Below are 25069 nucleotides of genomic sequence, written 5' to 3' on the forward strand. Positions count from 1 at the left end.
TTAACACATGGTCCTTAATGGCTTTGTGAGGAAACCACAGATTTTAACAAAAAGTCAGTCTAAGGCAGCAGTCCTTAAGAGCTTGTCGAGACCTCAGCCAACATTGCCATAGGCAATGGTCTTCAAACAGATCTCAAACATGACCTTTTCAAGTGAGACGTTTTTGTCAGATGCAAAGAGGAGAAATAAATGATTCAGTGCCACACACGGCTCTGTCACACAGGTCTGAAACCAGGCTGACAGGACATGATAACCTGGGGATAAAAACAGTAATGGGAAACTTAATGCTTGCAAGCATTAAAAAAAGAGGAAAAAAAGAAGTTTATGCAAACGTATTTCAGTCCGCCTTGTTTGCGAGCTGTTTGCTTTCTGCTGTTTGCCATTCTTGGGCTGCAATTAGACATCAGCATCCCTTGGCCTGTTCATACAGTGACTAAGATTGAGAACAAAATAAAAAAGAATAACAAATAGGACAGCAACTAATGAGCAATAAAAACACATCCACAAGCCAGTATCTTTGTGTTCATCAGAACACTGATACAGAAGAAAATTGCTTTCTGCCAAAGTGACATAATCACACTCTCTTTATGGATGGCAAGGATCAAAAGAAGAAAAAATAATTTTTAATGTTATTTCTTATACAAAAGAAATTCTTCAAGACGTGTTTACATGTCTAATCTATAAAAATGAAAAAAAACCAAAACATTTGAGGAAGTCAGATTTGTTTAATTAAATATTCTACAGGAAGAAATTACTAAAGAAATGATCGAAACCATTTGGTATCCTCAAGTTGTGCAATATTTACACTGCATAAATATGGCAATTTCATTTTAAACTTGCTTCCAAAAACCACGATGCTTACAGGATCCTGCTGTCTCTTTGTGTCTATGTTTTTGTTTTTATGATCTCCCTTGAAATATTCTGAACCCATGGGCAAATTTCAAATCTATTAGACAGAAGAGCAGCTGTCTCCAAGAGAGCCCTTTCTTATATATTTTATGAATACAAATGGCTGGATAGAGACTCATTGATCTCTCCCATGGAAAGAAAAGTTGCAGAGTGAGACTTTTTAGGGACATCAGAGACCCATAAAGATAATACAAATGCCCCAATTAATAGAAATGACTCAGCTACAGTTCAAACCTTATTAGACTGCTGGGAATCCAAGCAAATTACCTAAATCCATAGGAAACCAGGCTTCATTAATGTTGCTCCTCACAGTAAGTGTTTGAGGATCAGAGGTTTAAGTCCAAGTGGCTTCATGTGAACCCAAGTTTAGGTAGTTAACACTCTCAGCCTGGGATCTCACTTAATCTGTGCATCTGCTGTGTCCAACGCAGCTAAGTCCTACCTCGGGGTCCCTCTTGGGGCTTCTCCACCTGATGTGTGTCACCACCCTGACTAAGTGCAACCATGGGTGAGTTGTATGAAAGTTCTGAGTCCCCATGGGCAGTACAGCAAGCAGCACTTATTTCATCAAATTTATTAGGACTGTCCTGCAAACTGAGCTTTAAAATAAATGTTCAAGGCAAAAACTGGGGCTTTCCTGCAAGGGGAAAAATGGATTCCTCTGGCCATCTTCAGCCTTCAGTAAAACCCAACCTACACAAGTAAAATCTACTCTTTTATTATTTAACTTTTTACTATTTCAACTTCCAATTCTTTATTTCTTATGCCCACACTTGATACTGAAGGAGTTAAAAATTAGTACTTGTGGCCCACAGTTTGAAGTTCACAGTTAAACACATGGTGTTAGGGTCCAAAAAAGAACAGAATGAAATTCCAGGAGACCAAACCAATTAATCTAACAGTATCTTCTGGCATTAAAAGTTCTGAGGGTATCTCTTGAGGGTTTTTAATTGATTGTTTCAATTTTTCAAATACTTATAACCATCTGAAATATTATTAATTTTTCTCCTTTCCTTAAATAAAAACGCAAGTGAATATAGGAATAAGGAAATTAATCCTGGATTCCACTAAAATATCAACAGGAATTTTACCAAATGTCAGTCTCCTCAAGCTGCGTGTATTTATTTAAACCATTTTGGTTAACAGCAGACTGAGGGGGTAGCTTTCAGGCAAGGAGTTTTGCAAATATTTTAAGTAGAGTTTTAATTGACCCAGTTTGACATTAAAAGCACTTTTTAAACTCTTGATATTGTTAGCCATTTAAGATAAGTGGCAATAAATACAGATTAATTGTAGCACATGAAATGAAATCTTGGGGCTGCGGTGGGCCGGTGAAAAGGCCCTTTGTGAGGCAGGGAGGTGGAGGATCGTGTGCTGGGGTTAGGCTGACAGAATCCCCCGTCAGGCTCAGCCAGGCTTTTGGTAGCTCACGCTGGGACCAACTGCAAAGACAACAAACTTTGGGCAAAGGCAAGTGGGGTGATTGGCAGGTCTGAAGGAAAACAAAAGCACCAGGACCAAGGGCTCCCTTTGACGGGAGCGCTGTGCGGAGCAGGACTTAAAACGAAGCCAACACTGGGGCTTTTATTGTGTGGGAGATGATTGAACTGGGAATGTAAATTCAGGAAGACAACTTCTAAGATGCTGGTGTTTCAGAGAAATGCTGAGTAAATACTACAGACCCGGTGAGTGACCCCACAGGGGAGACTATCTGGTGAGTCTCTCCATAATGCTAAAATAATAAAACAGAAAACCCACCCACACACCTTCTTATTTATCTCTAAGTCTTGCATGCAAAAAACTAAGAGCTATCAGAAGGCTTTTTCAAAGGGTCTCCAGGTCTGAAACACTCCTCACTGACAGCATTTGCACAGATTTGACCTGGCTGTAAGAGAACAGCAAAAAATCAGAAACATAGCATGCCAAAATATGGGGGTATTATGACTGCTTGTTTCTTCCCTTGCAGAAGGGATAACCATGCCTGATGAACAGAAATGAGGGCTTGCTCTCTGGTCTGCAGCTCTGTCTTCAAGCAGACCAGGCTGTGAATGACTGTGCTGGCACTGAAATGGCTTTTGTTCCCTCAAGCCAAGAGGAGAGGGAAAATGGAAACTCTTTAGACTTCTGCATTCCAAATGCACCTCTTTCATGCAACCACAGAGCTGGAGAGTTTGGTTTGAGCACTGTTGTTCAAAGGGACATCTGCACAGTGGATGTTTGGTGAACCTTGGGCTCCATGCATATCACATGACAGGACGCCGAAGTTGCATATGGTTGGGTGTTACAGCTCCTTCTCCCACCCCAAAGAAACCTAGCCCTGGATGAGTTTTCCAGAGCTGGTGGCAGAGGAATTTCTTCTCCCCTTGTGGCCATGCCAAGATGCTCTCCAAAGCATGATAAAAAGTAATCCTGTGTCAATCTTCTGCATGCAAATTTGCCTCAGGACTAACAATGTTCTACCATTGGCAGCAATGCAAAATGTTGCTCAGGGAGCACTCAGCGCACCAAGCGGCTTGTTCAAGGTCAGGTAGAGGTAAGGACAGAACAACCTGAATTCTTGACTTCTGCTCTCAGGGTTCAATAAATCCCACTCATCTGAAAGTCAGGCATCTGTTGGAGGCCAGTTTTTTAGGTTTCCTCTGTGGTCAGTGGAAAGATATCTCCAGAGGGCAATTCCTTCCATCTTAAAATATGCATCTGAGGTAAGTGGGAGGATTTGTCCTCTGAGGGTTTCAAAGGAACTGATGGTCTTATACAGAGCACACAGTGAACTTTCAGACACCTTAAGTTCAAGAGGGAGAGTCCCACCCCAACAGCTGCCACTGTTACCAAGATACTAAACACATAAATTTCAATTTCAAGCAAAAAAGAGTAAAATTAAGCACTAACCCGGGCTTGCCTTTTGTGATCCCCATCTGTATTTTTTTTTTGGAAATGTTTCAAGAATTCTCCTCATCACAATGTTTTTGGAGCATCTTCTCCAACTGCTATGTGACAACCATCCCCTAGTCTGATAAGCTAAAGTTGCAAACCCCTTTCCTCCTGGTCAGTCTTTACTTTTTCCTTTGTTTCTTAGTTTTGTTCCCCACTGCCAGTGAGCTGCTTCAGCTCTCAAGGGAATGACCTTGGTCCTGGGGAAGGTGTTCCTGAACTCTGCACACAGGAATGCTGCCCCAGGCTGCCTCCTGGACTCACAGGAGTTTCTGATGCTCTTTTCACCCCTTGTCCACTTAAGAACATTTTTGGGCATGGTTGATGGCACACTTGGCCAATTAGCAGTAGTGAGGCTGCACAGTTTGAGTGCCCACGACTCATTAGGTTTATAGAGTCCTGGAGCCATGCCTCGGTCACATTTATTAACTTGCTCCCTGCTATTGCTCTGGCCTTGAGAATGAGCACCTCATTAGAGGGCAGCCCAGGGGTAATGTGGATCCTCAGATACTCTAAATAATAACTTTGCTGTAAACATCATCATTACATTTAAACCATGCCATGTCTCATCTATTTACTAAACACCAACCCTCCCCCATGCAGAGGAACCAGAAAAATGCTGTTGTCTTTGGGGATGTGGCTCACCTCCCTCTCCCATTGGGACTTTCTGAGCTCTAATAAAAGTTGAGCTCATGCTGTGCCCTTTCAGTGGATGCACACTATGAATGTCTTTTTCTTCTATCCAATCACGTATTTTCATAAAGCATGCAAGAACTTATTATCTTGGAGACTCAGCCATCTGTCAGGTTTGGTTATAATCAGCCAACAGATGAAAAATTTATGAGGGTGAAGGACATAGTCACACACACCTAGACACACACACTCACACTCACAAACACTGCCATTGCCTAAGCCTCATTTCCTTAGGAAACCAGATTAAAAATAGCATTGATGTCAATAATGAAGTCTTTATTTCTTTGGCAGATCTCTGTTCCTTTTAAACCAATCCTCCCAGTGAGAGGTACTGCAGAATTTTCAACTGGAACCAGACCAGATCGCTAAGTGATAAGAACCTCACAGCAGTTTCACTGTACCTCAAACACCTCAAGGAAAAACACAAAGTGAATGTGAATTCTGTATAAATACTGAAAACTGGTGCTGAATTTCATATCGAGTGAACCCAGTGGTGGCATTTGATTTTTCTCTCCATTTACCTCCAGTGTATAAATACTATTTTAAAAAGTTTGCAAACCTCAGTATTTAAGGTATTTCCCATAATAAAGTACAGAAAAATACTCAAAAAGACTTAAGTTATTAATTTAAATACAAGTCACATAGGTTTCACTCCTGCAACATTATTCCAGGAAAATGATGGGAGATTTCACTTTTCTGACAGAGAGTTCCAAACCTGAACTCCACCAAAATGTTGTGTTTAGATTAAAAAAGTGTTTGGAAGTTCTCTGGCAGAGTAATTGTCAGGCAATGAACAAAATTGCATCTAAATCTTAGCATTTGATAGGTCTCATTGATTATCTCTTGCAAACTAGAAGTTCCAAGGTAGAACCATCTGGCTTTTTGTTTGTTCACCTACCTCTTCATTCCCACTGCCTGCCTGGAGGTTGACTGGGAGTAAAGCCTGGTAAATCTGAAACCAAATTTTGCCATATTTCAGTTCCCAACTCTTTAGCAAACTTTTCTAGGAAGAAGGGTTTGTCTACATCCAAGTCAGTCCATTTTTGCCAAGAACTACCATATATTCCAGTTTTGTGAGTAATCTCTCCAAAAACCAATTTGAAACAGCAACACTTTTCCCAGATTGAAGTTTCTTCTCACTCCACATCAGTTCAGTCCAGATTCAGGTTTTCTACTGAAGAGAGCAGAAAGGGAGCTGAGATTCAGGCACGTTTTCCAGTTTCGGATGGCAACTCAGCTATTGGACTTGGGCTTCAGCCCAGTTTCAGTTGCCACCAGAGCAATTTTGTCCAAGAGACCTCTGTTGCTTTCTGCAGGCCTCTATAAAATGCCTGAACGGTGGCAGAGTTTGTGTTTTGAATGTCTAAGAGAGGTGAATAACTGAAGTTTACGACATCTCGTCTTGCCGGCTGGAGCTTTAATTATTTCCCTTCTGCCCCTCTAAGTAACTCTACCTTCACTTTACATTTCTGATGTTTAAATATTGTTTTTGGGCAGAGGTATACTGCATATACATTTTCTTTTCCTTGACACATCTCTTCTGATCTACCAGAGAAAATAACAATGGAACTGGTATTTAATAGGCTTATAAAGAGGGTATTGATGTGAAAGTAGCAGCCTAGATTAAAGACCTGGAATGACAAATAAATAACGTCTCATCCAGGTGCACATGCCTGTCACCTTGATGTCAGTTGCAGAACTACCATTAATTCTGTGAGAATAGGATCTGATCCCAAATCCATAAATCCTTTCTCAGCAAGTTTTCTCTGATGATATTCCTGGCACAACCATGACTAAGAAAACCTGAAACTCTCACAAGAACGCCCAGTTTAATGAGATTTCCAGTCCCAGTTTCCATACCAGTAAAAATCCTCAAGAAATCCACATAAATTACAGCCAGGCTTTCTAAAGCTTTCAGCTTCAAATCCACTTTTGCACAACAACTGACTCCAGCCAACAGTTGTGCCCTGCCTTTCCAGGACACCAAGACTACCACTGGTTCTTCTCCATATGCAGGTCTCCTGCAACTTGGCTCTAAAACTGGTCAGAAATGGCGTGAACCTCTAAGAGACCAACACCACAAGCAGTACAAACTGGTTCCTAAATTCCTGGCTTTACTAAATTCCCTTTCCAGCTTCTGCTCCAACAGCTGGAGGCTCCAAGAGTGGAGCTGCAGGGAATTCAGCTATGGTGGTCCAGGATGCCTTGGGACATCCCTGCTCTTCCTCCGGAGTACGCACCCAGGCAGGAGGGGCAGAAGAAAGGAACATGAACTCAGGCCAACCCCATCAACTTGCATTAATTTGAAACACCACTGAAGGATCTTTGCTTGCACTCCAGGCTCTGAATTCAAGGAGTAACCAGATTTTCTTCTGCTCTGGGACAACACCAGACTGCAGGGCGACTAACACTTGGGTGCAGAGACATTTTAATCAGGGCAGGCAGCACACGAAGGTATCCCAGCTAAGACAAGATCCTTGGGCCCTTTGCAATCTGCTTGCCTTTAACAGAACATCCCACAGAAACCTCAGTGTTAGAGGAAGGTTGCCAGTCCTTGGGTTCACCTCACTGTTCTTTTAAAATCTTCCCAACAGCACTGCTAGAGCTGGATGGGAATTTTCAGCTGAGTTTTGGGATGGGAAGTGATGAATTGTCTGGCATCCATATATTGATTTCAACACTCCCATTATGAAACCTAGAGTTATATGGGAGCTCTGCCTGGTCTCCTGAGAGCTTACAGGGTGGCCTGTGGATCCACAGCAAGCTCTTGCGTGTGTGTGTGGGTGAAAAAGTATTTCATCCCATGCTTAAGCCCATTCCTGTTCAGCAGAGTACTTAAGCCTCTCATGCTTCTTCAGTTATGAAGAGTAAATTTCCCAAATTATGTCTACATTTTTTACATTTCAGATGTTGAAGAGAAATACAGTAAGGATATAACCAAAATCCTTATATTATAGGGCAGGAGGGGCCAATAGAGTTTTCTTTCCTTTGAGAACAGAGAGACAGAATTAGATTTACACAGTAGAACTTGGCACAGGCATAATAATAAATATGATATGAAAATGTCAGGGACCCAGAGGAGCTGACATTAATGTATGTGCTTCTTTAAACCCAAATCCTACAGCGCACAGGCAACTTTCCCTATTCATCACGGGCAAAATTACACCAGAGCTGGTGAACGTCCACACTGCAGTTTGCAAGGCTCATTTTAGTTGTTTTCAGCATTTGTTTGAATATCTGCAACTGGCAAAAAAAAAGACCAGGATTTGGGGTTGCACACACTTTCAGTGGAGCAACAGTGAAAGCAAAGGTGGGCAGTGGCCGGGCAGGACTCCCTGTTGAGCACAATGAATTCTCCACCAGACCACCAAACACAGTCCAGGGCTTGTCCAGCTTACCTCAACAGTTTAGGTGATGACATACATGGGAAAAAACAAATTGCAACCTCAAATATTGGAGGTTTTTCTTTCACCTGCTACGTGTTTTGCCTTCCTCGGTTGGTACAGGTGACAGAGGCCTCAAGATAGCTCTCACCATTGTGTAGGCTATGCTGTGTTTCTACAATTAGTATCTTGTTATACAACAGGAATTTTTCAAATCAGAATTACAGGAATCAGCCTTCAGAACAGAAGTTCCCTTTTCACAAAAAGGTGGTGCAAGCAGGTTTATTTTGGCTTCCTTAACTGAGGTGCTCTTTGCTGATTTAAGCTTCAGGTGAAAAACAAATATTCAGGGATTTCAAAACCCCTGTGTTATATAAGATCAGTGTACATTAAAAAGTTCCCTTGAATTTTTTTTTAAAGACTCCAGGCTGGATTTGCACTTGGAACAAGCTTTTCCCCAGTGGAGTATCTCCTGATTTACAAAAGAGTGTCTGAAAAGAGAATCAGGCATTGCCTGTTTAGTGAAGACTTTTAAATGAATCAGTTGCATGGTTTTGTCAAAATTAGCATGCAAGCCTATTTCTAAAAGCAAAGTGATACTGTGCCTTAAAAACTAACAGTAAAAGAAATCCATACACAAAACCAGGCTGACCTCACTACAAGCATCTGGATGCCCAAATAAACACGAGCAGAGGGAATTCTAGCATCTGCAAACTGTTAATTCACCCTTTTCTTCTCTTTTGTAGGCTGGCCAAGTTCAATCTCCTGGTCGCCAACTTCTTGCTCCACTGAGACAACCCCATTGATGAACTGTGCTGGTGATGTCAGTAGCACCATTAATCAGCATTGGATCAGGACTCCTGACCTGGGGGATAAAGTCTCTTTATATTCCAGCCTGCAAATGCTTTCGTTTTTCTTTTTATCCCCTCCTTTCTTTTCGTTTTGTGTTCCACACAGGATCTGAGATGATGAGTGAAAATTGTAAAGAGCTCCACAATTCCGGTGGAGAGAGGACCAGACTTCCAATGAGTTGGTTCCCAGTGACACAACAGTGGTGCTGGTGCCTGATTTGCACTGAATAGTGCCTCAGTTGGGAGTGCAAAGCAGCTATTTGCATATTCAACATCTGTAAATCCCCATCCCTCAGTGTGCAGTTGGACAGCGGCCTCAAAGGCGCTTTCCTCCTGAAAAAACACTTCCAAGTAACATGTGTGAACCCCAGTGCCAGATCCCATGGCAGGTGCTAATGGCTTTCACAAAGACTCTCAGGATTTTAATTAGTTGAGTTGCAGTTGTTCATAGTATCCATCACTTCCTTTCCTTTTCCAAACTACTGAGCAGAAATATGGTTCTGAAACAAAACCCACTGCCACCTCTCCTCTGGCCCCTTCCCCCAAAATTCAACATCCATAACCTTCCAGCTCAGTTGTGGTCAGCTCACTACCTGCTGGTGAAGCATGTTCAAGCTACATCATCTGGATATCTCCTCAGGAATGCTTTAGTTTTCAGAGAAAAATAAGAACATCTCTGTAGTGATCAAGACCACTGAAGACTTGAGTCACCTTGGAGATGTAACTCCTGCTCATTGCAGAAGGAGAAGGCTGAGCCTGCCTCTGTCTTTGTTACACCAAGTATCTAAAATGATGTGTGCTGAAATTCCCTTGGGAATCCTCTGCAGAGAGGACAAAAGGGAAAGAGTTGCAGCTGAAGACTACAATGAGATGTTATATTCTTGTGTTCTCATACCAGTCCCACCCTATAGAAAAGTTGCACAATTCTCCCTTTCCCTACTGAAAACAGAGTGCACCCCACTCCTGAGCCCCATTATGAAGAACCACCAGAGAACATTTACTTTGGAAACAAGTAACTGCTGTTTGAGAGCTTGGATTAGATGACCTTTAAAGGTTTTTTTCAGCCCAAACTATTCAATAATTCCTGCTAACAGTCTAATTTATGATGACCAGAATAATTCCTGATGATGCTTCCCATCCAGTGATGACTGAGAGAACTCTTGAACAATGGGCACGGAATTCACCAGTTCTGAGCATAGAAATTATCAAATTCTATTTCTGCTGTTGCTGCTCTGATGGGATGGATTCTTCTGCTTTCATGGCAGCACACAGACATCTACAGCAAAGCCTGCATTTATTTTCTTGCAGAACACCTCAGAAATACCTAATCCATCAACAAATATAAATAAACTCAGCCACCTAAGCCCACAGATGAGCAAGAGTGCTCTGGCTGTCACAGAAACAGATCTCTGTTATCACCAGCTTCATCAGGAGCTGTGGGCAATCTGGCTTCCACCACACCACAGACAACGGCTGGGTCCTCTCTGACCTCTCAGATGTTGTGGAGGCTGGTGGGATGGTGTAACATCTGCTCTCCACCACTCCAGAACTGTGGTCCAGAGACAACTTGCTTCTCCTCTTGCTGTGGGAGATGCTATGGTACTTGCATTTCAACTCTGCCTAAGTAAAAGAATATTCTTTATGATATATTTATTATTTTAAGCAACAAAACCCACTGCCTTAAAGCCTACTGATTTGGCTGCTAATAAACATTGTGAACTGGAGCAGCATCTGAATTTCTGAAACAGTAAATCCAGCTCTCAGCTACAAAACTGACAGCTCTCATAAAAGAAAGAAAGAAAAAAATGCAAGTAAAACATCCTAAGGAAATTACCGTTCAAATTAACTGCAGACATAAATTTATCCATCTGTTATCATAAGTGTTACTTGAAAATTATTTGCCCATAAAAATGAAATAAGCCAGAGTGGGTTTTTTTCTTAAACATTGACTTCATGTGTATAGTCTTAGCTGCCAAAATATTAACTCTTTTTAACAGCCTGTGTGCTCTTGGCTGTGTGTCTCTTTCTTGAGTGTAAATGGACCTTTATAAATTGTCTGTATAAATGATGTCTAAGGCACTTCACTGTTATTACAGATTAATAATTCCAAGTAAACCATCATGATTTTCAAAACACAAAACCCAAGTAATGCCCAAATATTATTTGGAAGTGCTCTATTTAGCTACCTTTATTCATGCAAAGGGAAAAGTTACCTTGTCCATTAAATGAAAAATATCATTTAACTGCACAAACAATAACTGCTGTTTCATTCCTGGGGTACAGTTACTGTGAATACAGATATGGTGATATTTTCACATTAAGTTTGAACATGGTAAACACTGGCAGGAGTGGAACAAAGTCCACAGAACTGGATACAGAACTGGGTCTCTTTTACCCAGAGCCTGTATTTTTCTTGGAGAAGAGAAAGAAATGAAAGTAGAAAGAAAAAAATTGCTATTTTCACTTCTACGTGTTTTATAAAGGAATAAATTAAAAGTCTGAATTACTTCAACACATTTAAATAATAAGTAAAGTCATGGAAGACGGAAAAGGCAGAAATCTATTGAAAAGTCTATTTTTTATTTTTAAGAATGACAGAAAACTGAAAAGTTCCTTTTAGAATTGTGTAATTTTTTTGGTTTGTTTTAATACTTTTGACTGGAACAAAATCCCCCATCTTTCAACAGCATAAAAAAACTTTGGTTCACTTTATGAAAAACTGTTTTATCTCAGCTTGCTTGGATATTCAAATGTCTGTCCCCTGCCTACTCCTTTGTCCCCAGGATTTGTCTGTAGGATGTTTCACAGCCTCGTGCTGTTACAGGCCAGACTCAGAACCAGCTCTCCTAGGATGTTCCACAAGGTCTTTACAGCACAGCTCTAAGTGGCACATAGTGAAATTTTAGTGGGAAACCCAGTTTACAGGAGAGCAATGACACCCAAGCACCTGGGATTTTGACTGACAGCTGCAAAAATGGACTTGTTTTTCCAGAAGAAAACAGAAAAATTTTGTTTTCCTCAAATGCCCTTTTTTTTAACCAAAAAACCAGACACCTGCATCCTCCAGCTCGGTGGCACCAGGCTCCTGGACCACCAGGCTGCCAGGATATAATCATCTTGTTTTTCATTTGAAGCCACTCACTGGATTTGTTTGGGGTTTTTTGTGGGTTTTTTTTGGTTCTACAATCAGGGAGCAAGATACACTGAGCCAAACCTGACTGGAACTTGCAAAGGCACCTGCATGGTTCTGCCTTAGTCAAGCTTATTATACTAATTAATTATTAGATGCTACAGAACTACCCATCCACGGCACTGAAATCTTACCATGAACTGAGGATGATGTCCCAAGAGAGCAACAGAGCCCCAGGAGCTGCATGCAGCTGTGCAAAACCAGGTAAAACTTCACTACAGCAGCATCCTCAAGGTACAGCTCCCTGCAGGGAGGCCACCAGAGGAACAGGCAGGGCTCAGCCTCAGGAGGGCTGTTTTCTGGGAGAGATCCTATTTCCCAGCCCCTTGGCTCCAGTTATACCTGGGAGTAACAGGATACTTCTGAGTCCATATGAATCATCCTGCAGGGCTCAGGGCTCCCTCCTAGAGCAGCCCTGGTCTGTAAAACTGCATTTGTTGAAGTATTTCCAAGGTGCTTTTCTCATAACAGGCTTATTTTCTTACTTAGGAAAATACTTATTTTCCTGATTTTGTTTGGCAGCACAGTTTTATCCGATTCTTCCCTTCCCAGAAACTATGATGGAAATGATGAAATTTGGGAACCAATTCATAATGCACATATATAATTACTATTTAATTACTATTCATTCATTAGTTCCAATATCCTCAGAATTAAGGGATTAATGCAGACATGATGCTTGGCATAAAAGGCACTATCTTCTGAAGCATATTTTCCAGAATATTTTTTTCAAATTATTTCCCCTTCATCATGTCAGTCTTAGAGATGCAGAATCTTAAATTGCATTGCTCTGGGAGCAAATAAACTCCCACAGACTCTATCATGCCTATCCTAACTGGAAGTGCATTTTGCACTAAAATTTTGCACTTCAGAATTCATGGGAATATGTAAAAGCCTCAACTTTCATCAAAAACATCCTTTACTTTTATAAAAGGCAAAACCAAACCCTCAAAGTTTTATAAAACAATTTGAATTCATGACCCAAGCACATACCAAAGAAATCCCTCAAAATAAAAGAACTCGATATAAGGATGCAAAATAAAAGATTCATCAGCAAAACCCACTCTTCAAATTCAGTGCATGGGGGGAAAAGAGGAAACAAAAATACTTCAGGAAAAAAAATGCATTTGCATCATAAGAGGAAATGAACTTGCCTTCACTTTGGTCACATAGAAGTTTTGGCATTGAAATAAATTAATATTCTTAGCGTTCGCTGCATGAAGAAAAAAACACCCCGGAGAAGAAGGCAGGCATTAATTGTATTTAAAGCAAGGATAGCCTGCAGGGGTGGCCCAATTTGGTGAGAAAAGCCAAAGGGACGCTGGAAAAAAGAACCCAAAACAAAAAGCTTCCCTTGGCATCTCCCACACCCCAGTTTTCAATAAACCCGTGTGTCTGTTCTGTCCTGCCATGCTCAGTGCCGGGAAAACAAAACATCCCAGCAACAAAGGCAGTTTTCAACATCACCAGAAATGGGCCTAAAGACAAAGTGAGCCTTGCTCTTTCTGAGCCAGCCTTCCCAAGGGATGCTCCCTGGGAGTTTCAGGTAGGTGCCCTCTGATGGGGACAGGGAATGAAAGTTAAAACCTCCTGTAAGTTAGAAGTGCCTTTCTAAAGAATGTAGCATGGAATTAGCATCCATTGGCTTACTTTCACCTCTGTTATTTGACCAAATAGCTGCAGTGGGTTGGATCCATGACTCAGTCCATGGTCTGTGGACTAGGTGTAGAGCACGACAAGTGGGCAGCGATGCCCAGTTTATCCTCTCAGCTCCATTTATGTACTGGTTAAGGGATTTCCAAAACTGGAAGCAGTTATCTAAGCCATCGTGTTCCATAATCTCCGATAAACCTCGCTCCTTGGGTTAGACAGGCTGGTTTTTATGAATGCCTGCCCAATTATGAGCCATCATGATATATTTTCCTACTGTAAAAACAGTTAAGCAAAACTTCTTGGCCAGAAATATCAGCCAAGCCTGAGATTAAATAAGCTTGGGAAAATTCAGTCCGGATACACTCAAAAAATAAATACATCAAAATGCACGTGTCTCTGCTAAAACCCACAGTCTTTAATCAAAATTCCCACTGAAGTGAGTAGCGAGAGGTGAGTTGTTGCCAAAGTTCATAGTGAGAGCCATGGGATGAGAAGCAAAGTTCTGTCAAAAATGAGAAATTGCCAAGGAGAGGGAGCAGGAGGAGCAGATTGATTCTCGACACAGCAATTTCTGCCTGCCTGAAGTTGAGGGAGCTCAAAGAGATGCTTAAGCTGGTGCTCAGTACTCTGCTGAGCTGGGGCCTGAATGGTTATTATTTATACTCTTATCACACAGAAATATGAATTCCATTGGACAAGGGAAAAGAAATAAAAAAGGGGAGAGGGGACAGTAGCATGTACTGTCACAGGCTCACAGAAGTACTGCAAACATCTTTGTTCTGCAGACTTCAAGGAGAGCACTTAAACAGGAAGAGAGACAATTGGGATTTTTACTTAATGGTTTAAAATGCTGGTATTTAGCTACACACACAACTCATGCACTTGTGCAAAGCCCCAAACCAGCCAGTCTGTACAGACACAGCACCAAAGTAGCTCAGTCACCCATTGAGAAGGTTTAACAGCAGCAACCCCAGAAGGTTTGAAATCCTGGGCCAGCACCTGCAGCCACACACACGTGCCTGTGCCACTAAAGGGTTTGTGCTCTGCCCTCACTGCCATCAGACCTGGGCTTACAAATTCAAAGGCACTTGAACCATCTTCTACACCTGTGGCCAAGCAGCCCACAGGTCTGGGAAGGGAACAAACACAACAGCATGAAAAGTGCTTACAGCTACACATTTCCACAGCCAGATGGAAAACAAAGCAAGTGCAGCCTGTGTGCAGCCTGTCTGGACCTAGACCCACCTCCTGAAACAACTCACTCCATTTTAGAAGTAGGTCTGGACAAAGAAAAGTCTTTCAAAGGAAAGCCTTGTAAGAAATTTTCCCACAAGCTGAGACCTGAATCATTCCAAACACTTTACTTCCAATCATAGTAACAGAGTAAAACAGAAAAAAAATCATGCCATACCTGCTCCAAAGGCAAAGAAGAAGCTCTTGTCTCTGTTCTCCCTTAACAGTGACATCACTCTTTTCCCCATCCTCTCATTCCTCTTGTAGATGAGCTCCTGTCTGAAGTAGCTGTCTATTTCTTGAGCTGTCACCTGCTCATGGGGTGGGAGTGTTGTGTTGATGAAGTTTGGCACCTGAAACAGAGAGAGAGGCCACAGCCCAGGTGGCATTGGTTAAGGAACCCACAAAACACTGCATGTTTTAATCCAGCCTTCTTGAAGCCACCTGAGCACCACTTTTGCACAAAAACCCACTAGAGGATCAGAATATAGGAAGTACTTAGGAACTCTCAAAAAAAACCAATTCCCAATTAATATACTCTCTTTTAAAAAAAGTGAAACTAGTATTTTACTAAAGGAAACTAGCTAGTTTTGATTTTTCTCTGTCCCTTCGTGAAAATGTAGTTTCAAGTGTTACATTTGGGTGAGTTACTTGGACCTTTATTCTCTGCTTGTTCAAAAAAAATCATTGGCCGTTTAATAACAAATTCCTGTGATCTTTTCTCAGGTGAAATCACCATGAACTAAGTAAGGACTGTAAGATTTGGCTTGTATATGTGTTTTTTCAAGAACATAACAGTTTAAAAAGAGGAAAGGATAGCAAATGCAGACACAGGAAGATGCACACAGGGTAAACCCCCTTATCCTTACATGCTATTAGGTCTCAACAGAGAAGACCATGCATTGAAACACATAAATCCCTGGAACATTCCTGATATATCTGAGGAAGGGACTTCCACAAGAACTGCTCCTTCAGTCCCTGCTTTTGTGAGGAGAGATGTTCACAGACACAGCAGAAAGGCTGAAATCTCAAGGACTTTGGTCAGGGCAGCAGACCCAGGAATGACCCAAGCTGTAATGGACAGATAAGCCAAAAGCCTCTGATTATTAGGACAACAACTTGTTCTGAAGCAGTGAAAGTCCCAGGTCTGCCACAAGGGTTTGGGAGCCCACGTGCCCTGCAGAGAGAAGAGCTCTAAGGGGGCAGTCTTTCATGATTGCTAACAGGACCCAAGCACTTTCTGGTGAATTTCTGTGCCTCACCACTGGAAAGCAGCTTAAGCTGCAAACCCCAGGTTCAGATTTCTGAGTCCCTAGGTACATGTAAAGCTGCCAGGATTTCCAGTGTTAATCTGAGCCAGTGGTAATGACATTGCATGCACAGCCCATGAGGGGAACATCCCTCACTCACTGTGCTGAAACACTTGGTACAGTGACTCTGTTACTTGGGTTAATTCCATCTCTGGTTTTCTACTATACAAAATTCCTGTACTAATTTTCTAAAACTTGCCTTTTGTTTTTGTTTTTTAGCCCACCTCTTCCCATTCCATTTGGTCACATGGTTTTATCACAACAATTTTTGTCTGTTCCCACCCTCTTTGCTTATACTGCAACTCCAAAAGTTTTCAGCAAGTCTCAGGGGGAAGAACTGATTTCCATCTTCCCAGTGACTCTCCTTAAAAAATTTTCATGGCAGCCCCATCTGCATCACTCCTAATATATGTGAGGGACCAAGCAGCAGAGATTTCTCACCATGCGTTATGCAGGATGAGTCTACACCTCACTCTGGATTCACACTAAAGGCTGTTCCCAGTTGACTGAGACAGAAAAGGGGACCACATCTCCTGAACCAGGGGATCCTAAGGGAATGGAGGTAACACTCCACGTAACAGACCCTGCCCCAGCCTATTGGGTCTCACAGACCAGCTGGACCTTTGATTTTCCAAACTGCTTCTCAACCTGCTTTGCCAAATCACCCTGCTCCTCACAGCATGTCCTTCTTTAACGGTTCAGTCACATTACCCTGAGTCATTCCTTCCTCCAGGCTTTCCAGCATGGCTTGGCATGACCAGTGTAACCTGTGAACTCCTCAGAGTATGCAAGTACTTTGCACCTTGTTCTCAGTCTAGCCCTGAGCCAGCACTCGACAAGCAATAAGTCCCATTAAGTCAGACCTCTTGGAGACATCAGTTTCCTGTGAAAGCCCAAGGAAGTTACCTCTGTGTCTGGCAAGAATTCGTGTTTGTCTCAAAGGGATGGAGGAGCAGACTGACGGTGTCAAAGAGATAAAATGCTGCTGGCTACAGCAGCAAAGGACATAGTGGCTTCCATTCCTGGTGAAAAACAGCGAGAGATTTATGTTCTAGGAATAAAGCCTGAGGAACGAGTAGCCATTTTACACTTGCAGTAATCTCTGTAATGCAAAGCTGCAAATCAATTGGTCCATGGAGATATCACAAACCTTTGCATCCCCTCTATGCTGGGGCTCTCAGGCAGGAGTCAGGGAAGCCTTTAGGTACTGAAGTGGAAGGTGACATTTTGTGGAAGCATCTCAACACCCACATAAGAGAAGTCTCTTCTTCCCTGCTTCTGGCTGAAGGGAAGTGAAGGCTGGGACCTGGTTTTGAATCACTTGAGCTGCTTTGGGGAATGCAAGATACAGCCTTGCCTGTGAGCACAACCTGCTCCTACACACAGCAGGAGCAGCAATGCTGGGGGACCAAGCAGCTTTGTGCATCTCACTGGTGATGAAGGTCTAGATACCCAAAAAAAAGATGTTGTATCAGGTCTTTGCCAAGAAGGGAAGCACCTTTCACTGCCTTGTGAACTCCAACTTCCATCACTTCCAACTCCATCACTTCCAACTCCATCACTTCCAATCCTACATCCACATTTAACCAAGTTTGTTCCTTCTCTCTATCTAACGTAAAATACAGTACACAAAACAGAAACATTTACTTGCCTCTCCCCGGCCCCTGGCCTTTCCTTTTTTTCCTTCTCTTCTGTGGGGAAAGTTTGTCAATGGCAGAGAGATAAACTTAAAACCAAGAACTGGGTTTTGTCAATCTTTCTTTTGCTTGCCCAAGGAACAAGACAAAAGAAGGCATCACTTAGAGAGGCACAGCATCAGCTACAGGTCCTGCTGCACTGTGTGCATTCCTGCATTTCTGATGCCTGGCAAAAACAAAATCTGCACGTGTGTTTCAGTGTGTGTGTGGCAGAGGAGAGAAGATAAATGACTGCAGTAAGTATGCCCCTACACAGTAGTGCAACCACACTCTGAGCTGTGACACTTGCCCCATTAATCACCTCCGCTCCTCCCTGTATCCAGGTCCTTTCCACAGTCAGTGACACACACCATGCCTGGCTTCAGGGAGACAGCTGCTCCTGTTGATTTAAGAAACCCTTAAACCAGACAGGGATCAGGAAGTCAAGAAACAGTCACACACAATTAGAAAACTCTTAACTGGAGCCAGAATTTAAGTTGGGGGGGGGTTTTGGAAAAGAGAAGATCTGTTGTTTTAAAAGAATGGTCTAAATATGCACCAAAAGGATGTACCTTCCCCCTTCTATTTTATTGTAATTTTGTGAAAAAATTAATTTTAACATTTTAATGATATGAATATGTTGGTTTTGAGCTGAGAGTGAATGACTGAGACATTTGCTGTGCCCCTGGGTGATGGACTGCTCTAATATACCTGAATATTACTACCAGTATTTAAATGTACAGTAGAGTGGATCATGTGTCCATTGAAAAATCCAAACTCCTAATTTTGCTGTTCACATAGGAGAGTAACAGCTGGATCAGGAGAAAAATGCATCACCTGGGGTGTGCTCACTTCTAGTGGATACACATGATAAGAGATAAATAGATTCTTTACATCCAGTCTCTGCAAGCTGGGCAGTTTTCTAAGAACCTAACCAACTCATATTTATATACAATTCTAGTGGAAACTCAATATTGTATCTCACTGAGGCATTCAAAATAAAGAATATTTTGTTTTACTTAGTAAGGTAACACTCCTTTATTCTATTCCTATTTCCTTTAGGTTACAGCTCTCCTACAGACAGTACAGATGGACCACAAACTCAGTTATTAGGTACACCCTGCATTTCTCTGTTAAACTTTTATGGTTAAAGAAAGGGACTATGAGAATAAAAAAGAAATCCCAGCCTTGCAAACATTTCTTTCCCTCCCCACTGTCTGTGTAGTTTTACTTGAGTCAGTGTCCCTGATGGAATATATGTGTGGATAAAGCTCTGTACACACGTCTGAGCTCACAGTGCTGTGGGATGTGGGCCATAATTCTTCACCTTTGAAGTCAGTGGGAGCTTTAGGGAGAAGAAAGAGGAAGGATTGTGCAGTGGTTATGACACTACCCTGAAAAAATGGTTCTGCTCCCATGGGTGATACAAATCTCTTACATGATCACAAGCATGTCATTTGGGTTTAAACCTTCAAAGGAAACTCAGCACTTAACCTCCACTAAGTGTCTTTGAAGCATTTGGCTTTATTCCTCCTGTGTCTCAAAAGTCCATCTGTAAAATGGGGACAGAGACTTTCTAAAAAGACTTTCCACCTTGATGTTACATACAAGGCACTGGCTAAGTCCAGCTCTGGAGGGACCCAAAGGAAGATCCGAAGTCCAACACAATGCTCAGCAGTAACCTCTCTTCCCATAAATTTCCACAGAGGCTTGGATTCTGCTGCAATCATTAGCATAAGAGCTAAGAAGATACTTTAGCTTAGAAAAATACACCAGCCATAACTCAAGATCTATGCTATGCTTTCAGCTTTGTCTGTAGACACAAAGAGAAAGAAAAGACAAAAAAAAAAAAAACAGAAAGAGAGACAAGCAAAATGTAATGGTGCAGAGTCTCTTATCATATTTAGGGCTTACTGCCAAAGTTCAGCTGAAAATTCATGGACACAGGACTACATTAAAAGTCCATTTTTTAAATTTACTATTTTTTAATATTTGGACAAATATTCTGGGTAGAGGCACAATGCCAGAGTTGTGAACATCTATCTGCAAATAAATTTTTTTTGGACACACATAAGCACCATCATCTTTGATTACATTTTTTTTTTACTTTGGATTTATTATCTACAGTGGAACTGCTCTAGACTCAGTCCAGTATCAAATCATTATCATATGTGGAGTAACAGTGTTATCATTCCTACTCCTATGCACTACATTTCCCAATCCTCTGATAACCTTGTTTAGCCTCGTTCTGTTCCAGTGATGAGACTATTTCTGGAATGTGCATTCAAATCGTAATATTTTGTCAATCAAAAAAGAACATTACCAACAATGGAATAAAGAGCTGTGTGCCTTTCCTCACCTGCTTGTGGGCAGAAGTGATCTTCAACCATAATTCTACTTGCAGATGGAGAAGAGGAAGTTGAGATAGGGAAATGGGAAGCCAGCCCCTGCCATGAAACACAGTGATCCTAAAACCTCTTCAACAAATATCTTCCTGTATCCTGATCAATCCTCTAGGCTTTTGAGACTCCTCTCTCCCACTGTACTAATGAGGAGTTGACTCAAGGATTTCCAGTCTCATCTCCTGAGAAATATCCAAACTCCAGACTGCTGCATGTATAGCATCATTACCAACAGTTGTAGGAGAATCTCTTAATAAAACAAATGGCTTATTTCCTTATTTCTCCTTCTCTCCTCAGAGGGTTCATAGCTAAGAAGAAAAAACTAAAGGCAGCACACCCAGGGTCAAAAGGGACAGCTGTGGCAGGACAGGGAGCTGGCCATCAGCTTCCAGAATTCCAGTCCAGCACCTCAATACAATCCCCATCCATCCCTCCCTGACAAGAAGGCTCTGCCTCCACACTTGTAATCTTTATCTCCAGTTGTGAGCAGGGAGTTGTTCCCACATCACGACAGCTACATTAATTTTTTTAAAATGTGATAAAGATTGGGTTCTCTTTATTAGTCTTCTGGTTTATGAGCTTTACGTGGGCAGAGGCCAGAAGACAAGTAAGGGATCCCACTTTGAAGGATTTTCCCTGCACCATACAGGTCAGGAACCTTTACACAGTTGACAGCACTATGAAAGATAAGGATCTCATGAGCTGACAGGCAGCTTATGGGGGCTGCCAGGGAGCCAGAACAGCATCCCAACACCCACTGGCTCCTCCAGCAAACCAAACGGCCCTAAATTCACACCAGCCCTTCTTGGGTCACAGGCTGACATATGAGATCTAGTTATCATTCCTTTATGAAGGGAGGATACCCTCCTGTTAACCAGCCTTGACAAGGCATTGTGGCTTTTACTGCAGGGCTGCAAAATATACTGCTCTGGACTTGGAAGACACCTGTTTTCCTCTGATTTATGGACCCTTCTGGCATCTGTGAGAGCAATATCCTCTTACTGCAGCCTCTGATAGGAAGGACTGAAATAGTGCGAAGTGAATGGGCTGTGAGAACAAGTATCTCCACAAGGAGGACGTGGCTGCCACAAAAGCAAAAGATGCTGCCAACTCAACTGGTTTTCCTCCAGCACTCCCAAGCTTCCTTGATGAGGGAGACCAGTAATGGCCAAGGAGGGAGTGTCAGGTTAATGTGATTTAACAGAAAGGCCAAAGCTGGCAGCTGCCAAGAAGATAAGCTTCCAGCTTGTTATGGAAAAGGGAAACCAGGAAGGAGCAGTCTCCAGTTTGAGCATGTGATTAAGCCATTATGGCTTTCTCTTAAGCACCAAAATTTAAAGTAATATATTAGAAGTCTCAGTGGACTGTAAAAGGAGACTTTCATGTTTGAAGTAAAGTTCAGTTCCATCCCTTCTTTCCCTTTTCCAGAGTTAGAGGAGGGGGAAAAGGCAAAAATACTTTTTGCTTGAAGGGAAGTGAAGAACATAAGCAAGAACATTTCTTGGGACCAACTCTGGGGAGCCACTTCTGGCCATGAGCTAATCCCTGCCCAGCTCCCATCAGTGATCATGGTCCATAGATGTTGCAGCTACATCACAGTTGAGGTTAGTGAGATTTCTGTAACTGGCCTCTCTGACTTAAAGCTGGTGGGATACCCCTCAGCATGCCATGGCAACTTGAGTGTGAAAACAGAGTTTCAAACTGGCTACCTCAGATCTAGGGGCCACTGGAGCATCGAAACTTGTAAATGCAGGAAAATTACAAATAGAAGACGTGGAGGGGAAGAGCAGGCTGGATGCCAGTGAAGTCTCTACAGACAGTGAAGAATACTTTTAAAAACAACCTCTGCAGGTGACAAAAAAAGCTGCAGGAGTCATTGCTGGCCTGAGTGTAAAGCTGCCTGCAGGCAGGGTGGGCTGCAGCCCTTGGACATTCCTGCAGTTTCAGCCCTTGCTGCACCTGCATGGACACCCTCCCTGGGAGCACCAAACCCATCCTCCCAGGGCTCTTCTTCCAGGTGGCCAAACAACAGATGTGTGTCCTGCCTAGTTCTATCTTCTCTGCCCATTTGGGCCGAAAGAAACTGTGTTTAAAAAAGAGAAAAAAAAAAAGGCAGAAAGGCCACAAGGATGGGCTGTGCATCTCACACACTCACAGCTTGGGGGGTGATATTTCTATCCCTGTTAAAAAATACTTTCAACAAATCCTTGAGAAGTCATGACCTCCATGTATGTTTTCTATTTGTTTTTCCACACCAGTTAAATAGCTGCTTTCCAAGCACTTGGGGAAAAAAAAGGAAAAGAAGAAGCAAGCACCACCAACCCCTCCTCCAAGGCCTCCCTCCCCACCCCAACCCTGTCCCTGCTCCCCTTGGTTGCAATGCCAAAATATGCAGCCGGCCTCTCTATCTGAATGAATGTTTTGATTAAAGAAGTCTTAACAAAACACAGTCAGAACAATGATCCCGGCCCCCTTTCTGCAAGCTTCACCCAACTATGTAGAGTATATTTAGGACCAGATTACAGGGACCTGCTCATTAATTGACTAAGGATGACAAGCCTGCAGTGTATGCAAATAAAAGTTTGGGTTTCAGAGGGGAGGGTAAATCTTAACAACCTAATGATACTCCTGCCACACTTAAAACCCTTTTAACATTGGGATTTTTTTGAGGCCAGCTTTCATGAGCTTGCAAACATATGGAAAAGTTCAAGTTTTTCTATTTCCCTTCCAAATGCTTTCTTTTCTTTGACAAAGAATATTTTTTTCTGTTCAGACACTAAAACCATCACCTATTATATTGCCATGACACCCAAGTAAAGACACTGATCAAAGGGCAAAGCAGGGCAATAAAGTGAAAAAACTGGGTCCAGAAGGTTTGGGTTTGGGGTTGGTTTATTAAAGAACTGTAATTCTTTTTCCAAAGGTATTTTTCATTTTGTCTTCTGTTACACAGTGGGAAAACAGTTGGTTAGTAGTGGGTACAAACTCAGGTTTAGTTGTCTTGGATATATATTGTTCAAGGCTCTTCAATGAGTTTCCTTCCATCCCTGCTTAGTGAGATTCTAGGAAAAGCTCAAACGTGTATATGAAATCTGCAATATTATTTTAACCTGAGGCGAGTCTGATCCAAAATATATGATTTGCACAGTATCACATAACTTAGCAAGGAGAAGAAATCTGGTTCATAACACCACAGCAGCTGGGCTGGACAATGGACCTCTGGAGCTGACCCTCAAGGGAGTGCACTGTAGAGGCGGCTCTGCCTTCCTGTTTGGTCCTGGAGAAAGCTCAGCTTCTCCCAGCCCAACCAGCTTTCAAGTATGCTGGCATCTGAAACAAACTGCTTATAGCTTTTGAACTGATTTGAACTTTCTTTAAGATGGGGTTACTAGCACCAGATGAAAAGATGGAGAACATCTCCAAGAAAGCCTTTAGAAGTGGAACAAGAACCAGTGAGAAGAAAAATAAGGAATAATTCAAATTAAGTTACCTCTGAAATGGATTTCTTTGCTTACAAGCTGGTAGAACTCTACAAGCCTTTGGGTTTAGAAGGTCTATGTCTATGTCTGAAGTCACCATCATAGAGCTTAACCAGTTTACACTGGAGATATCTAATCTGTGGCATTCACAATTTGGTAATGCACACTAATAGTGTCAGATGAGGAAATGTTGTGTCCAGGGGTACCCAAGAACACAGTCTTTTCAATAATGTCTAACACATTCCTGCCAAGGAATCCTGCCAAGCCCTGCAAACCAACCAAGTTGTCCCTTTGTCCCCCTTTTCTCCCCCTCACAGTCATAATGAGGAGCAAATATAACTTCTAGATAAAACAAGAAGAAAAAGCACTTTGTACATTCAACTAAGAAGATATTATTTAAAATACTAACAAGTCTTTTTCATTTCTCTTTAACAAGTATTTCCAAAAAACACTTCGTAAACCAGCTCTTTAAAAAGAAGGGAAAGTAAATGCTTTACAGCAAACATACAGCACTGCACAGAAAGCAACACCTTCAACTCCAAATATTTTTTACCAGTCACTCCTTCATACTCATTTATAGTCTATTCCTGTACTAATAAATACAGATAGTCAACAATCCCTAAATGTTTTAATGTAAATCTGCCCTTTTCTGTAGGTGAATGTGTTCTTTTTCTTATAATGCAGCAATCTGAAAGAAAAATCTTAGCTTTGAAATGTCTTGTTCCAGTTTTTCCATGGCTCTCTCTTTCTCTCACATTGCTTTCTTCATGGAAAGAGGAGGGAAAGAACTTCCAAGGTAAAACAACTCCAAATGCAAAGATGTCATGAAAATTTTCAAGCAAGAATAACCTATTTTCAAAACCTGTAGCATGAAAATTATCTGGGCATGTTCCAGATTACTAATAAAAAAAAACAATCTCTGCAATGTTTTCCCCAGCACTGTCATCAACAAGTAGACTTCACTCTCAATCTGGATCTGCAACCAATTTTCTGAAACACATAAGCCAAAATACAATATTGCTCCAATCTGGAATCCTGTTCTGACATAATATGAAAATTAGACTCTGAAAATTTTGGCTACACTCCTGTTTTTTCGTTCACTTCCAAATGCTCCCAGTGTACCAAAACACGGAGCTGTAACTCAGGTGCAAGTGGAAAGAAATTACGATCCCACTACAGCAGAGCAAGAGCTCTTCTGAGCTATGGGAAGGCAGCTCCTCTGCAGCAGCATCTCCAGAGAGCAGAACGAGGGGCAGGCTCTGCTGGCTGTGGGCACAGGCAGCACTGAGCACTCGTGTCACCTGGCACCAGGACTTGTCACCTTGGCACCATGACTGCCGTCAGCATCCTCCTGACAAA

At 42.0% G+C, this 25069-nt stretch overlaps 1 protein-coding gene across 1 annotated transcript in view; it reads right to left on the reverse strand.

Annotated features, from left to right (window-relative positions):
- Positions 1 to 25069, reverse strand: part of TRABD2B (TraB domain containing 2B) — a 263300-nt gene that overhangs the window by 89563 nt on the left and 148668 nt on the right. The window contains exon 4 of the mRNA XM_039711862.1: positions 15022 to 15196. Coding sequence (XP_039567796.1) covers positions 15022 to 15196 — 175 coding nt within the window. The remainder of the gene's footprint in view (positions 1 to 15021; positions 15197 to 25069) is intronic.

This window comes from Passer montanus, unplaced genomic scaffold, assembly GCF_014805655.1.
Source record: "Passer montanus isolate IOZ18808 unplaced genomic scaffold, ASM1480565v1 scaffold25, whole genome shotgun sequence".
Classification (NCBI taxonomy): Eukaryota; Metazoa; Chordata; class Aves; order Passeriformes; family Passeridae; genus Passer; species Passer montanus.